This window comes from Musca vetustissima, unplaced genomic scaffold (assembly GCF_032173495.1).
Source record: "Musca vetustissima isolate MV318-11 ecotype Yass unplaced genomic scaffold, APGP_CSIRO_Mvet_v1 utg14379, whole genome shotgun sequence".
Taxonomy (NCBI): domain Eukaryota; kingdom Metazoa; phylum Arthropoda; class Insecta; order Diptera; family Muscidae; genus Musca; species Musca vetustissima.
In genome coordinates, this window is record NW_026875551.1 from 45539 (window position 1) to 61044 (window position 15506).

The 15506-nt window shown below is 35.0% G+C and overlaps 1 protein-coding gene across 2 annotated transcripts in view; it reads left to right on the forward strand.

The window, feature by feature from the left end:
• The window catches only part of LOC133338042 (transmembrane protein 47), a 30287-nt gene that overhangs the window by 8384 nt on the left and 6397 nt on the right, over positions 1-15506 (forward strand). Inside the window, exons 1-2 of one of the 2 annotated variants that reach the window (XM_061546227.1) lie at positions 15059-15149; positions 15322-15397. In XM_061546227.1, coding sequence (XP_061402211.1) covers positions 15347-15397 — 51 coding nt within the window. In that variant the 5' untranslated portion in view covers positions 15059-15149; positions 15322-15346. Of the gene's footprint in view, positions 1-15058; positions 15150-15321; positions 15398-15506 lie in introns of those variants that run through there. The other variant, XM_061546226.1, reaches the window with a different exon arrangement.

The window sequence follows — 15506 nt, forward strand, 5'->3', positions numbered from 1 at the left end:
AGAGTTGGTCCTTGAAAAATATTCTCCTTGAAAAATATTCTTTTAAAATCCACGCCTAAGGCAGAGTTGGTCCTTGAAAAATATTCTCCTTGAAAAATATTCTTTAAAAATCCACGCCTAAGGCAGAGTTGGTCCTTGAAAAATATTCTCCTTGAAAAATATTTTTTAAAAATCCACGCCTAAGGCAGAGTTGGTCCTTGAAAAATATTCTCATTGAAAAATATTCTCCTTGAAAAATATTTTCCTTGAAAAATATTCTCCTTGAAAAATATTCTTTAAAAATCCACACCTAAGGCAGCGTTGGTCCTTTAAAAATATTCTTTAAAAATCTATGCCTAAGGCGGAGTTGGTCCTTGAAAAATATTCTCCTTGAAAAATATTCTTTAAAAATCCACACCTAAGGCAGCGTTGGTCCTTTAAAAATATTCTTTAAAAATCCACGCCTAAGGCGGAGTTGGTCCTTGAAAAATATTCTCCTTGAAAAATATTCTTTAAAAATCCACACCTAAGGCAGCGTTGGTCCTTTAAAAATATTCTTTAAAAATCCACGCCAAAGGCGGAGTTGGTCCTTGAAAAATATTCTCCTTGAAAAATATTCTTTAAAAATCCACACCTAAGGCAGCGTTGGTCCTTTAAAAATATTCTTTAAAAATCTACGCCTAAGGCGGAGTTGATCCTTGAAAAATATTCTCCTTGAAAAATATTCTTTAAAAATCCACACCTAAGGCAGCGTTGGTCCTTTAAAAATATTCTTTAAAAATCCACGCCTAAGGCGGAGTTGGTCCTTGAAAAATATTCTCCTTGAAAAATATTCTTTAAAAATCCACACCTAAGGCAGCGTTGGTCCTTGAAAAATATTCTTTAAAAATCCACGCCTAAGGCGGAGTTGGTCCTTGAAAAATATTCTTTAAAAATCCACGCCTAAGGCAGAGTTGGTCCTTGAAAAATATTCTTTAAAAAACCTCGCCTAAGGCAGAGTTGGTCCTTGAAAAATATTCTTTAAAAATCCACGCCTAAGGCAGAGTTGGACCTTGAAAATATTATTTAAAAATCCACGCCTAAGGCAGAGTTGGTCCTTGAAAAATATTCTTTAAAAATCCACGCCTAAGGCGGAGTTGGTCCTTGAAAAATATTCTCCTTGAAAAATATTCTTTAAAAATCCACACCTAAGGCAGCGTTGGTCCTTGAAAAATATTCTTTAAAAATCCACACCTAAGGCAGCGTTGGTCCTTGAAAAATATTCTTTAAAAATCCACGCCTAAGGCAGAGTTGGTCCTTGAAAAATATTCTTTAAAAACCACGCCTAAGGCAGAGTTGGTCCTTGAAAAATATTCTTTAAAAATCCAGGCCTAAGGCAGAGTTGGTCCTTGAAAAAAATTCTTTAAAAAACCCACCTCTTAGGCAGAGATGGTCCTTGAAAAAATCCACGCCTAAGGTAGAGTTGGTCCTTGAAAAATATTCTTTAAAAATCCACGCCTAAGGCAGAGTTGGTCCTTGAAAAATATTCTTTAAAAATCCAGGCCTAAGGCAGAGTTGGTCCTTGAAAATATTCTTTAAAAAACCCACCTCTTAGGCAGAGATGGTCCTTGAAAAAATCCACGCCTAAGTCAGAGATGGTCCTTGAAAAAATCCACGCCTAAGGCAGAGTTGGTCCTTGAAAAATATTCTTTAAAAATCCACGGCTAAAGCAGAGTTGGTCCTTGAAAAAGGCTTTGAGAGAAATGAAAAATTATTTAAAAAACCCACCTCTTAGGCAGAGATGGTCCTTGTAAATGTTTTTTTTTTTTTTTAATCCATTCTCTGATTGCACTTGAAAAAGCAATCTTTAAAAATCCGGACCTATAATTCAGATAGCCCTTCAAAAATATTCCTTATAAAATCCACGTCTATGTTCGAAAATATTCTTTAAAAATCCACGTCTATATCTAGGATACTCTTTGAAAATATTCCTTAAAAAATCCAAGTCTTCAACTCTGTAAGCCCTTTAAAAATTTTTCTTTCAAAAATTAAATCCTTCTAATAAATCTTTAAAAACAAGATGTCTGCTTAGTATCTTTATTGTATTTAATTTAAAAAAAAGAGATTTATTTTAATTTTGTGCTTTGGAACTTTTTTAATTTTTGCCTGTGAAGAAGACTATATACCGCCAGACGGTAGTTGCTGCCAAAATTTTTTTCTTGTAGGTTTTTTTTTTTGTTTTGCTTTCTTTCTCTTTTGAGTTCAATTTTCTTCTTCTTGTTCTTGTTCATTCACTTCCTCCTCAAACGTTTGTGACAAAAGATGTTCATACATTTTTTGTGTTCCCATTGTGTTTGTCCCGACTATCTGTGTCTGTCCGTCTGTCTAGCGTAAACTGCTGTTCACTTTTCTATTCATTTTTTTAACAAGACTATCTATCTCCCCCTGTTTTATCTTGTTGGGAATCTGTAAAATTGCCTTGCATTGCTGCCGCTTGTCCGCCGTCTTATTGTTTAAGGGTCCCCCTCATACCATTCCCAAAAAAAACGTGAAATATGTTGTAGGTCTTTTTTTTTTGAATTTTTTGCTTTTGTTGCCAATACATGACATTGCTGTTAGGTTTTTAGTTTCTTCTGAGTCTTTTCTTCGGTTCTTTTTCGGGGTCTCTCTCTCTATTTTTACTAACCCAACATATTAGCCATTGGGGTCTATAACATCTCCGCAGCAGCATCATCATTCTACTTCAAAATTCATAGCCATGAATTGCAATAAAACTAGTTGTAGTTGGTGTTGTTGTTTTTGTTCGGCAAAAGAAGAACAAGACTACTTTTTTTGTTGAAAGATGTGTAATTTGTTGTCAATCCCCATACCCTCTCCCACTCTTGTCCACTCCACCACACTCTCAAATGAATGATTCAGTATTCATTGATGCTTGGACTATGACTATGTCGATGACTACCAGTTTTGGCTGATATAATATGCTTCCACCCGCATATATCGGCTGGTTGGTGGTGCTGGTGCTGCTTCAATGACTGCCAGCTAGATGACTGACTGGCTAGCTGCCTAACAGTTTGACTATTAACAACTTGGCATTGAATCGTAATTTTCAAAATAAAAAAAAACACACAAATTTACGATGCGTTGAAATATTGCAGCAACAAAAAAATTGGTTGTTTCACAAGTTTTTGTTGTTATTTTTTTTCTTTTCTTGTACATTACCTTGAAAAGATGTAAGGTCTTGTTTATTTCTTGAGAATAATTATTTCGTACTTCTTAAGGAATTTTTGTTCGTGAATTGTGTAAATTGGGAAGGTATTTTGAAATTTGGATTATTTTGAAATAGCTGAAGTCGGATCGATTTGGAAAAAAATATTCTATAAAGAGTCCATCCAGCCATTGAAGCATCCACTCTTAATGCAATCGTAGAACTTGAAAAATATTCTTGAAAAAATCCACGCCTAATGCAGATATGGTCCTTGTAAAATATTCTTCAAAAAAATCCAGAGATGGTCCTTAAAAAATATTCGTTAAAAAATCCTAGCCTAAGCCAGAGATGGTCCATAAAAATATTCTTTAAAAAATCCAGAGAGGATCCTTGAAAAATATTCTTTAACAAGTCCAGAGATGGATCTTGAAAAATATTTTTAAAAAAATCCAGAGAAGGTCCTTGAAAAATATTCTTTAAAAAGTCCAGAGATGGTCCTTCAAAACGTCCAGAGATGTTCCTTGAAAAATATTCTTTAAACAGTCCAGAAACGGTCCTTTTAAATGTCCAGAGATGGTCCTTTAAAATGTCCAGAGATGGTCCTTGAATAATATTCTTTAAAAAGTCCAGAGATGGTCCTTTAAAAAGACCAGAGATGGTCCTTTAAAAAGACCAGAGATGGTCCTTTAAAAAGTCCAGAGATGGTCCTTTAAAAAGTCCAGAGATGGTCCTTGAAAAATATTGTTTAAAAAGTCCAGAAATGGTCCTTTTAAATGTCCAGAGATGGTCCTTGAAAAATATTCTTTAAAAAGTCCAGAAATGGTCCTTTTAAATGTCCAGAGATGGTCCTTTGAAAAGTCCAGAGATGGCCCTTAAAAAATATTCTTTAAAAAAACTGGAGATGGTCCTTGAAAAATATTCTTTCAAAAATCCAGGGCTAATGCAAAGGTGGTCCTTGAAAAATATTCTTTAAAAAGTCCAGAGATGGTCCTTGAAAAATATTCTTTAAAAGTCCAAAGATGGTCCTTGAATATTATTCTTTAAAAAGTCCAGAGATGGTCCTTGAAAAAGTCCAGAGATGATCCTTGAAAAATATTCTGTAAAAAATCCAGAGATGGTCTTTAAAAAATCCAGAGATGGTCTTTAAAAAATCAACGCCTTAGGCAGAGAAGATCCTTGAAAAAAATTCTTTAAAAAATCCAGAGATGGTCTTTAAAAAATCCACGCCTTAGGCAGAGATGGTCTTTAAAAAATTCACGCCTTAAGTAGAGATGGTACTTGAAAAATATTCTTTAAAAAAATCCACGGCTAGGAAGAGATGATCCTTGAAAAATATTTTATATTTCATTTGATTTTTTTATTTTATTAATTTTAATTTATTAAAAAATAATAACAATATAAGGGTGGATTTAAAAACTTATTTTTAGGAAACTTGAACCTCTTTCAATTTTTTTAATCGGTTTTGTTTAGCCATTAAAAAAAAACAATTCATTTACACTTCAAACTAATTTGCCTTCAATCGTCGTTGTGTGTACGTTTGTGTGGCTGTGCCACATTATTTTTAGAAAGGATGTTTCCTTTTGGTGGCACCTAACATCGTTGGCCTATAGAAGTGTCTCGCGGTGTACATATGTGTGTGTGTCGTCGTTCGTATGCACCATGTTCACTCTCCATCTCTCATCATCAACAACAACAACATCTTCTCTCAAGTGTCAGTATGAGGACTCTTCGCCTGCTTACACATAATTAGCGTTAATATTAGGCGGTTGGTTGGTGGCCGGATGAATGGTTGGTTGATTGGGTGCTCGGCTTCGAAAATGAAGGAAGGAGTAGTTGGAGGAAGAGCGAGAGTAGAAGGCGTATGGTTGGAGAAGACGCATAAATATTGTTGGCTTAATGACGACCACTCATTTCATTTACCCAAAAATTAGCATTTGAATTTATGTAAAGTGGTCTTGGAATCGATTATGGATGAATTGTTGTTGTTTTTCCAGCATCCTTAAGTTGCATTTAGAAGTTGGGATTTTGTTTTTTATTTTTTCGCCTTTGCCTGAAAAGGCTATTAGTGTGAAAAAAATGGTACGAAATATTTAACAGCATTTAAAAGTGAATAATTATTTGCAGGATAGGGAGAGAGAGATGGAATTTTAAGGAGGGTTTAAATATGGGGAAATGTGGATTTTTTAAAAATATTTTCCAAAGATCATCTCTGTGTATTTTTTAAACAATATTTTTCAAGAAACATCTCTGGATTTTTTAAAGAATATTTTTCATGGGCCATCTCTGCCTATGGCGGGATTTTTTGAAGAATAGTTTTAATGGGCCATCTCTGCTAAAGCGAAATTTTTTAAAGAATATTTTTCAAGGACCGTGAATTTTTTAAAGAATATTTTTCAAGGATCATCTCTAAATTAGGCGTGGATTTTTTAAAGAATATTTTTCAAGGATCATCTCTAAATTAGGCGTGGATTTTTTAAAGAATATTTTTCAAGGACCATCTCTGTCTAAGGCGTGGATTTTTTAAAGAATATTTTTCAAGGACCATCTCTGTCTAAGGCGTAGATTTTTTAAAGAATATTTTTCAAGGATCATATTTAAATTAGGCGTGGATTTTTAAAGAATATTTTTCAAGGATCATCTTTAAATTAGTCGTGGATTTTTTAAAGAATATTTTTCAAGGATCATCTCTAAATTAGGCGCGGATTTTTTAAAGAATATTTTTCAAGGACATTGTCTGTCATAGGCGTGGAATTTTTAAAGAATATTTTTCAAGGACATTTTCTGTCATAGGCGTGGAATTTTTAAAGAATATTTTCAAGGCCCATCACTGGCGTGGAATTTTTAAAGAATATTTTTCAAGGCCCATCACAAGCGTGGAATTTTTGAAGAATATTTTTTAAGGCCCATTATAGGCTTGGAATTTTTAATAAATAGTTTTCAAGGCCCATCACAGGCGTGGAATTTTTAAAGAATATTTGTAAAGAGCAAAATCCCTTATAAAAATCCAGGCAGATATGTGGATCTTTAAAGAAATACTTTTTTTAAATCCATGCTAATGCTCAAGCAATATTTTTATTAAAAAATGTTTTTTTTTTAATCTGGCCCTCGAAAAATATTTTTACAAAAAACACGATTTTATGTTTGTTCTTAAAAAAATATTTTCAAAAAATATACGGTCTTTTAAAAAATATTTTTTTAAAGCTTAGGGAGACCCACTTTAAAAATAATATTTTTTTAAACTAGGCCTAGGTTGGTCTTTGAAAAAAAAAAAATATTTTAAAATACCAAGCATGGGTTGGTCCTTAAAAGAATAAATAAAACAAAATCCAATAAACCAATCCCTAAAAAACCAAATACAAATAACCCCAACTTAGGTGCTTATTGAAGCTAATCGAATTCAAGTACTCACCCTTTCCCCTCCACCAACAACATATCGATATTTTCCATTACAAAACAAAAACTATTGTCTATTTTTTAAAAAAACTAATTATACAATACTATATGCACCAATAGTTAGCCAGTCACAAATAAATAAATGAAGTGGAACAATACTGATAACAGAAGAACAAGAACAACAACAAAAATGATGAGTTCAGAGGTCATATAATTCAAATGATGTAGGTAGTCTGTTGTTTCCCCACCCAAAATTATGATCTGCCTGCTGGCAAACTTTACATGTAAAAACAAAAGAAACAAAAAAATCTAAAAAACAATAACAATTTTTTGACAATGAACAAAATACATTCATAGTTTCAGAAACAAACAACTACAACAATATATAAAAGAAACAAAATGAAAAAAATGTATAGCCATCCGCTAAAAATGAGTTCAAAATTTGTTTGTAATAAAAACTAAATTGAAAAGCGCCACTTCACTTAAAACGACGAACAGCAACAACAACGACAACAACAACAAACAAACACAAGTGACTGTCATGTTGTGGTGTTGGCACTGTTGCTCTTCCATTCCCTTCCATTCATTGCATTTAGAGGGGATTTTATGGTAATTGAAGATTTTTCCCCATACCATTCCTCCTTTTGGCCCCCTTATATGATTTTGTCCCAACATTAAATTCTCGTCATCATCCCCTCTTTCATCCTCCGACAAAAAATTAACCAACAAAGCGTCACAGACAATAAAAAAAGTTCAGAAAGTCAGTTGTTAACAATGCTAACACAGACATACACACACACACTCTCAGGCAAAGAGAGAAAGAAGTGTTTCTTGATAATTCGTTTAGTTATTTAAATAACAAACGTAGGAAGTAAAAGGGTAATTAAATACTTTCTTACTTAGCTGGCTTGTGACAGAACTTTCGTTTCATAAGCCGAGCTTAAAAACAATTACCAAGCGCGTCGGTCTTTTGCGAAGTTTTTCCAATTTGAAAGCCAATTTTTGGCAATGTTGTCTTCGACTTGATCTTTCCATCCTATACGTGGCCTTCCCCTTCTGCGTGAACCATTAGCTGGTTCGGTTTTATATGTCTTCTGGGCTGGGGCATCTTCATCCATTCTCACAACATGACCTAGCTAACGTAGTCGCTGCAGCACAATACGTCTAACAATGGTTCATTCGATGGCGATATTCACCGTTAACGCAGATCGGCCCATAGATCTTTCAGAGAGTTTTTCTCTCAAACACTCCAACAGCTGCCACATCTGCTTGCGTAAGTACCCATGCTTCAGATCCATATAACAGCACGGGTAGTATCAGCGTCTTGTAGAGTGTGAGTTTGGTCTGGCGGGAGGTGGCCTTGCTTTTGAGTGGTTTGCTCAGACCATAGTAGCATCGGTTGGCCATCAATACCCTTCTCCGAATTTCAAAACTGATGTCATTAGTTTTATTTATGGCGGCACCAAGGTATATAAAATCTTTGACTACCTCGAAGCTGTAGTTCTCAAGTTCCATAGTTGGTCCGAGTCTATTGGACGTCTTGTGCGTTGATACCATCAGGTTGGTCTTATCGCCGTTTACTGCCAGACCCGTTCACTGGCAGACTCCTTCTCAATTTGTTCAAAGATGGCTGTTACCGCCCCCAATGTTCGACCCATTATGTCGATGTCATCGGCGTAGGCGAGTAACATTTGTTGTTTGGTGTACAGAGTGGCATTTCTGTTCACTTTTGCCTCTCGTATGACCTTTTCCAGCATTATGTTAAAAAGAACACACGACAAACTATCACCTTGTCTGAATCCTCGCTCGGTATTAAAGGGCTCCGAGAGGTCCTTTCCGACTTTAACTGCTGATCTTGTACCTGTTAAAGTTATCCTGCATAGCCGAATTAATTTTGCAGGAATGCCAAACGCAGACATGGGTTTATACATCTCTGGACGGATAGGGCTGTCGAATGCGGCTTTATAGTCGACGAATAGGTGTAATACGTCGATGTGTTTTCCGTGGGGTTTTTTCCAGGATTTGGCGCAGAGTGAAAATCTGGTCGATGGTGGATTTGCCAGGTCTGAAGCCGCATTGGTATGGTCCAATAATGTCATTGACCATTGGCTTCAGTCGTTCACACAGTACGCTGGATGATAGTACTTTATATGTGATGGGAAGGAGACTTATTCCTCTATATTTGGCACATATCGTATTGTCTCCTTTTTTGTGCACGGGACACAGGATGCTGAGGTTCCAATCATTGGGAATGCATTCTTGAAATTGTACTAATCAGCTGGTGTATGCTCCTTACCAGCATCTGACCATCAGTCTTGAATAATTCGGCTTGAAACCCTTCGGCACCTGCTACTTTATTATTCTTCAGCCGATTTATTGCTATTCTGACTTCATCTTGGCTAGGTGGTATACACTCTATACCGTTATCTATTATTGGTTCTGGGGTATCCACTTCACTGCTACTATTTTATATCAGAAGTTTTTCAAAATGCTCCTTCCAGATCCTCAGCACGCTGTCTGTATCTGCCACCAGGTTTCCTTCTTCATCTCTACAGGAGGATGTGCCTGCGCCAAAGCCTTCGTTTTGGTGTTTTACCCGTTGGTAAAATTTTCGGCCTTCGTTCTGACTCCTGTACATCACGATTTGCTCACGATCACGTTTTTACTGTTCTTTCTTCTTTTTTCTGAAAATATGTTTCTCCTCTCCCATTTTCTCCCGATAGTTCTCCATCGCATTACGTGTTGCTACTGCCCGCAGGGCTGCCATATACGCTTCGTTTTTCATATTAGTAGCATTACGACACTCCTGATCGTACCACGGATTTTTTGATGTTTTGCTTTTCTGCAGTTTGTAGGGAGTGGGCAATTCTTTGCCATTGGGCTTCTATATTATTATCGCTTCTATATTATTGAGCGGAGTAGGCTTCTGCTATCTGTTGTGTTTGCAGCTTTTCGACGTCAAATTTCCGTGCTACATTAGATCGCACCTTTGCTGCTACAATAAGATGATTGGGAACCTTGGCTGTCACAAGGTAATGGTCCGAATCGATATTCGCTCCCCGAATGGATCAGACTTCTAAAACACTGGATGAATGCCTTCGGTCTATCACAATATGATCAATTTGATTTCTCGTTGCTTGATCAGGAGAAATCCCGGTGGCCTTGTGTATATCGAGATGCTTGAATCTGGTGCTGCTAACTACCATGTTTTTTGCAGTCGCGAAGTCAATCAACCTCATGCCGTTGTCTGATGTTTCTTCATGGAGGTGGGGCCAAAGATATTTTCCCTTCCGATTGTTACATTAAAATCTCCTAGCAGAATTCTAATGTCATGGCCAGGGCAACGATCATATGCTGTTTCTAGGCGCTCGTAAAATATGTATTTGGTTTGCTCATCTTTGTCTTCGGTCGGAGCATGGGCGCAAATGAGACTGATGTAGAAGAATTTCGCTTTTATACGGATTATAGAAATTCGCTCATCAACTGGAGTGAATCTGGAGACGAGGTCTTTTATTCTCCTGTTGATCATAAATCCACAGCCAAATTCACGTCTCGTTTCCTGGCAGCTATAATACTAGGCGTAATCGTCTGATTTACTTACGCCTGTCCCATTCCATCGCATTTCCTGTAAGGCAATAATATCGGCTTTTTACTTCTTGAGTACATCCGTCAAAGCGAACACTGCGCCTGTTCTGTACAACGTGCGCACATTCCAAGTGCAGCTTCGCAGATCGTGGTCCTTTATACGTTTGCGGGGACCGTCAACATTGGAGGGTTTTGGTATTCTTTTTTTATTTGCTTTTTCATAGTAGGAGGGGTTTTCCGAGTGTGGTCAACTAACCCGACGCCTCAACCCATTTTTTATAGTTCTTAGGGGTGAACTCGCGGCACATATCAGCTCACTATTTCAACGGGTGATAAAAATAGCAACCCCAGGTGGCACCCCGGGGAGGTCAGTGTACACAATTGAGATGAAAGAGGGACCAAGATAAGCCTGGGCTTCGCCATGTTAAAACCAATCAGAGCCGTTGCTTGGTATCAATCATCCTCTACGCCACCCACACGGCTGTATTAACTCCCCTAAAAAATATTTTTAAAAAATCCACGGCTCCTAGAAAAATATACCCTTCAAAACCTATTTTTAAAAAATCCAAGCCTTCGTTGGCCCTTCAACAAATATTTAAAAAAAAATCCAAACCTTTGGTTGCCCTTCAAAAATTATTTTTAAAAAATGCCAGCCTTTTTAGTGGCCAAATTATTTTTAAAAAATTTAAGACTGTTGTGACTCTACTAAAATCATGTTTAAAAAAATCCAGGCTTGTGTGAGTCTTTGAAAAACTATTCCCGTGCTATAACCCTATTAGTGACGGGGGGAAAAATTCCCCTTCGTATTTATTTATTTTTTATATTGTTGTTTTTTTCGGCATTTTTCATTTCATATTTTTTCATGAATTGTTTTTCAAATGGTTTTCAGTTTTGTCGCCTGAACTCTTCTGATACTGTGTTGTTGTTGTTTTTATTTTCATTTGTTATCTTCATCCATTTTCATTGCTGATGTTGCTGTTGCTGCTGCTGCATTTGTTGCTGTCATTGTCTTTTGCTTCTCGTTTCCATTTGAAATCATTTAGATTTGAATTCTTGTGTGTGCTGAGCTCCCTTCTTTTTTTTTCTGATTTTTCTTGTTGCTGTAATGGGAGTTGTTGCATTTATTGCATGCTGTTGTGAAAATGTACAAAATAAAAAACCAACAACTATAACAACAATAAAATGGAATGATACTCGATTCTTCCTCCATCTTCTGCTGCTACAGCTACCCAATTTACATTTTCACATTTTCATTCATTCTCATCTTCGTCTTCTTCTTGTTCTGTTAAACTGATATTTGAAACGTTTTTGGTATTGTTTTCTTTTTTAAATGTCTACGACATTTCTGATTACAACGATTATGCATCCTCATCCATGCATATCTAAAAAATATAAAAGGGGGGCTTTGAATATAGTGGGACTTGTTGTTGTTGTGGAGTAAAGACAACAACAACAATGCAATTTGAATGGGGAAATAAGTGATGCCAAATTTGGGTTAAATGTCTTTTGAAATTAATAAAAAAACAACAACAACAACGAAGAGGAGTACGGATCAGAGATTTTCATTAGGGCGGTGGGGAATTAAGAGAATATAAGTTCCGCAAAGTAATTTTTATGGGTTGAGTTGCGGATAATAGAGAAAAAGTATTTTTAAAAATCTACGCCTAAATTACAAAACTTCATGAAAAAACTTTATTTTTAAAAAATGCACACTTTTGACCTAAATTGGCAAATGTTACTAAAAATATTTAATTACTTTAAAAAATCTTCACCGTGGGTTGTGTTGTGATGTTGGCTTTCTTCAAAAATATTTTTAAAAAATTATTATCTGATCTTCATCTAACATTTTAGGCTCTTCATAGCGGGAAATGGAACATTTCAAAAAAAATTTCCACCCTCCAGTGTGGTAATAGGTTACTAAAAAATATATGTATACGTAAGCACCTGTTAATAGGACCAATATTTCGGCGTTACAAACTTTTGGGGCTGCACAAAGCTATAATACCCTGACAACATAGTTGTGTAGGGTATAAAAATCGACGCCTATATTGGCTCTTAAAAAATCCACGGTTATACTGGTTGTTCAAAAATATTTTTTAAGAAATCCACGGTTATCCACGCCTGTTATGGCTCTTCAAAAATATATATTTTTTTAATTACGACGTCTTGGTGATTATACCCTTCACCACACTGTGGTACCGGGTATTATGTCATTGTGCATATGTTTGTAACAGGCAAAAAGAAATGAGATAGAATATGCATAGAATCACTTTCTAAGTCGATTTATACTTGTCTGTCCGTCCGTCCGTCCGTCCATCTGTCTGTCTGCCCATGTTAAATTGTAAACAACGTACAGGTCGTATTTATTATTCGAATTGAAATTTGGCACAGCTTATTCGTTTGGCCCAAGGACGGACCCTATTGAAATTGGGAAAAATCGGTTCAAATTTAGATATAGCTCCCAAATATATTTTCATCCGATTTAAGTAAATGGTGTACCAAAGACCGTATATATCTTTCGATTTACACGAAATTGGGCACAGCGTACTGAATTAAGCCTAGAATGATGTGTGTTAAGTTTCGTGAAAATCGGTTAAGATTTAAATATAGCTCCCATATATATTTTCGTACGATTTAAGGTAAATGGCGTATCAAAGACCCTATATATCTTTCGATTTGCACGAAAATGGGCACAACGTTCTGAATTGAGCCTAGTATGATGTGTGCTAAATTTCTTGAAACTCGGTTGAGATTTATATATAGCTCCCATATATATTTTCGTCCGATTTAATGTAAATGGTGCACCAAAGCCCCCAAATAGCTTTCGATTTACACGAAATTTTGCACAGCGTACTGAATTAAGCCTAGAATGATGTGTGCTAAGTTTCGTGAAAATCGGTTAAGATTTAGATATAGCTCTCATATATATTTTCGTGCGATTTAAGGTAAATGGTACACCATAGTCCCTATATATCTTTTGATTTGCACGAAATTTGGCACAGCGTACATAATTAAGGCTAGAATGATGTGTGCTAAGTTTCGTGAAAATCGGTTCAGTTTTAGATATAGTTCCCATATATATTTTCGTCCGATTTAAGGTAAATGGTGTATCAAAGACCCTAAATATCTTTCGATTTGTACGAAATTGGGCATGGTGTGTGCTAGAACGTGAAAATCGGTTAAGATTTAGATATAGCTCCCATATATATTTTCGTACGAATTAAGGTAAATGTTGTATCAAAGACCCTATATATCTTTCGATTTGCACGAAAATTGGCACAGCGTTCTGAATTGAGCCTAGTATGATGTGTGCTAAATTTCTTGAAACTCGGTTGAGATTTATATATAGCTCCCATATATATTTTCGTCCGATTTAATGTAAATGGTGCACCAAAGCCTTCAAAAAGCTTTCGACTTACACGAAATTAGGCACAGTGTACTGAATTAAGCCTAGAATGATGTGTGCTAAGTTTCGTGAAAATCGGTTAAGATTTAGATATAGCTCTCATATATATTTTCGTGCGATTTATGGTAAATGGTGCAACAAAGTCCCTAAATATCTTTTGATTTGCCCGCAATTGGGCACAGCGTACTGAATTAAGCCTAGAATGATGTGTGCTAAATTTCCCACCAAACTCCTAACATTTGTCCGATTAACACGAAATTTTACACAACGTATCAAATTTGGGACTTGAATGACGTTATTAGGTTTTGTTGAAATCGGTACAGATCAAGCCATAACTTCCATATGTATTTCGAACGGGTGTCTGATTAAGATTAAATTTCCAATAGTGTGGCGTACCGAATAGCATGCATCAATTTTGCTATAAATCATTTTCCATATATTTGTTCGATGGTATGCAGACGACTCTAAATCTGCCCGAATTAAGTATTTTCCTTCGAGGGAACATTGACAAGCAATTGTAAGGATACATATGTACAATATACCCAAGTGGTGAGAGGGTATCATATAGTCGCCCCAGTCCGACTTTACTACTTTTCTTATTGGTTTCATTTTAAATTAAACATTTTAATAATGTTTATTAGTATTTAGTTTTAGGATTGGTCTTATGATTGGAAATATTACTTAAAATTTTTTTTTTGCTGTTTAGCTCATGGCATGTTGCTGTTATATGGTATACTTAAAAATATATTTATATATATAAGCATACAAATAATATTATTTAATATTTGTTATTTCGATTCACTTTCATTCATGCCGTTTCGTTTCATGGAATATTTTTGCTTAAATTAACTATCTTGTTTTTAATATTACCTAACTTATATTTGATTCATGCTTCATCCTCCTCTCCTTTAAAGGTGTTCAAAAGTGCATTAAGGACAACAACAATAATATAACAAAAAAAATACAACAAAATTAATAAAGACAATTCCAGTTGAAAGCAAAAAAATAAAAAAGAGGCTACTACTAATACTTAACAAAAGAAAAGAAAAAACAAACTTGAAATTCATAAAAAAAAAACAATCCCAAAAATACTAAAAGAACAATTAACAATTACAAATTAGTCAAAAAAACGCATTCCAATTCCCCTAATATTGTAAATCAAAACGGAAGATACATACATGTTTATTAACTAACCAAATATAATTTGGAAAAGAAGAGAAAAACTTCTTCAAAAAGTAAATACAAAACTTACTCCCCTGTAACCAAAACCAAAACAACCAACCACTCAACCAACCTACGAAGCAAACTCAAAAAGCATTTGTTGTAATATTATTAATTTATTTTCCAATTGTACAAATAAAAAAAGTTTTATTCTAATAAGACAGAAGTATCTCTAACCAAAACAAAATAAGCAATTACCAATAATAACAACAAAACATACGCATTATCCTCCATTAATAATTTCCAAAAAGATCTGAAATTATTGAAATTTGTAAATTGCAAAACGCAACCATCATCGTCATCATAACGAAAACAAAAACAACCAATTTTTTAACGTAACCATAAGTAACATAAAAACTACAAACATTCTGTTAAATATTGGTAAGTATGATAAACAAAATATTAAGAAAAATTTTAATATTATTAACAATTTGTTTTTGTGTTTAACCTAAGTTAAAAGCTTTTGCAAAAGTAATTATTTTTTATTTTTTTGTAATTAAAATATAAATATTAAAAATTCCGTTTTTTCTGTTTGATAAAAACCCAATTACAGTTCACGACGTCCATCACCATCGAAAATGGCGCCCACAACGACTATCGAAACCATAACAATCACCCGACCGTTAAAGGTAAGTCGTAATCTCTTTTTTTATGACATTTAAATTTGTAAATGTATGTGTGAGACTAGCACACACGTTAAACATGTGCTTTCCATCGGTGTGAATTAAATTAAAAAAT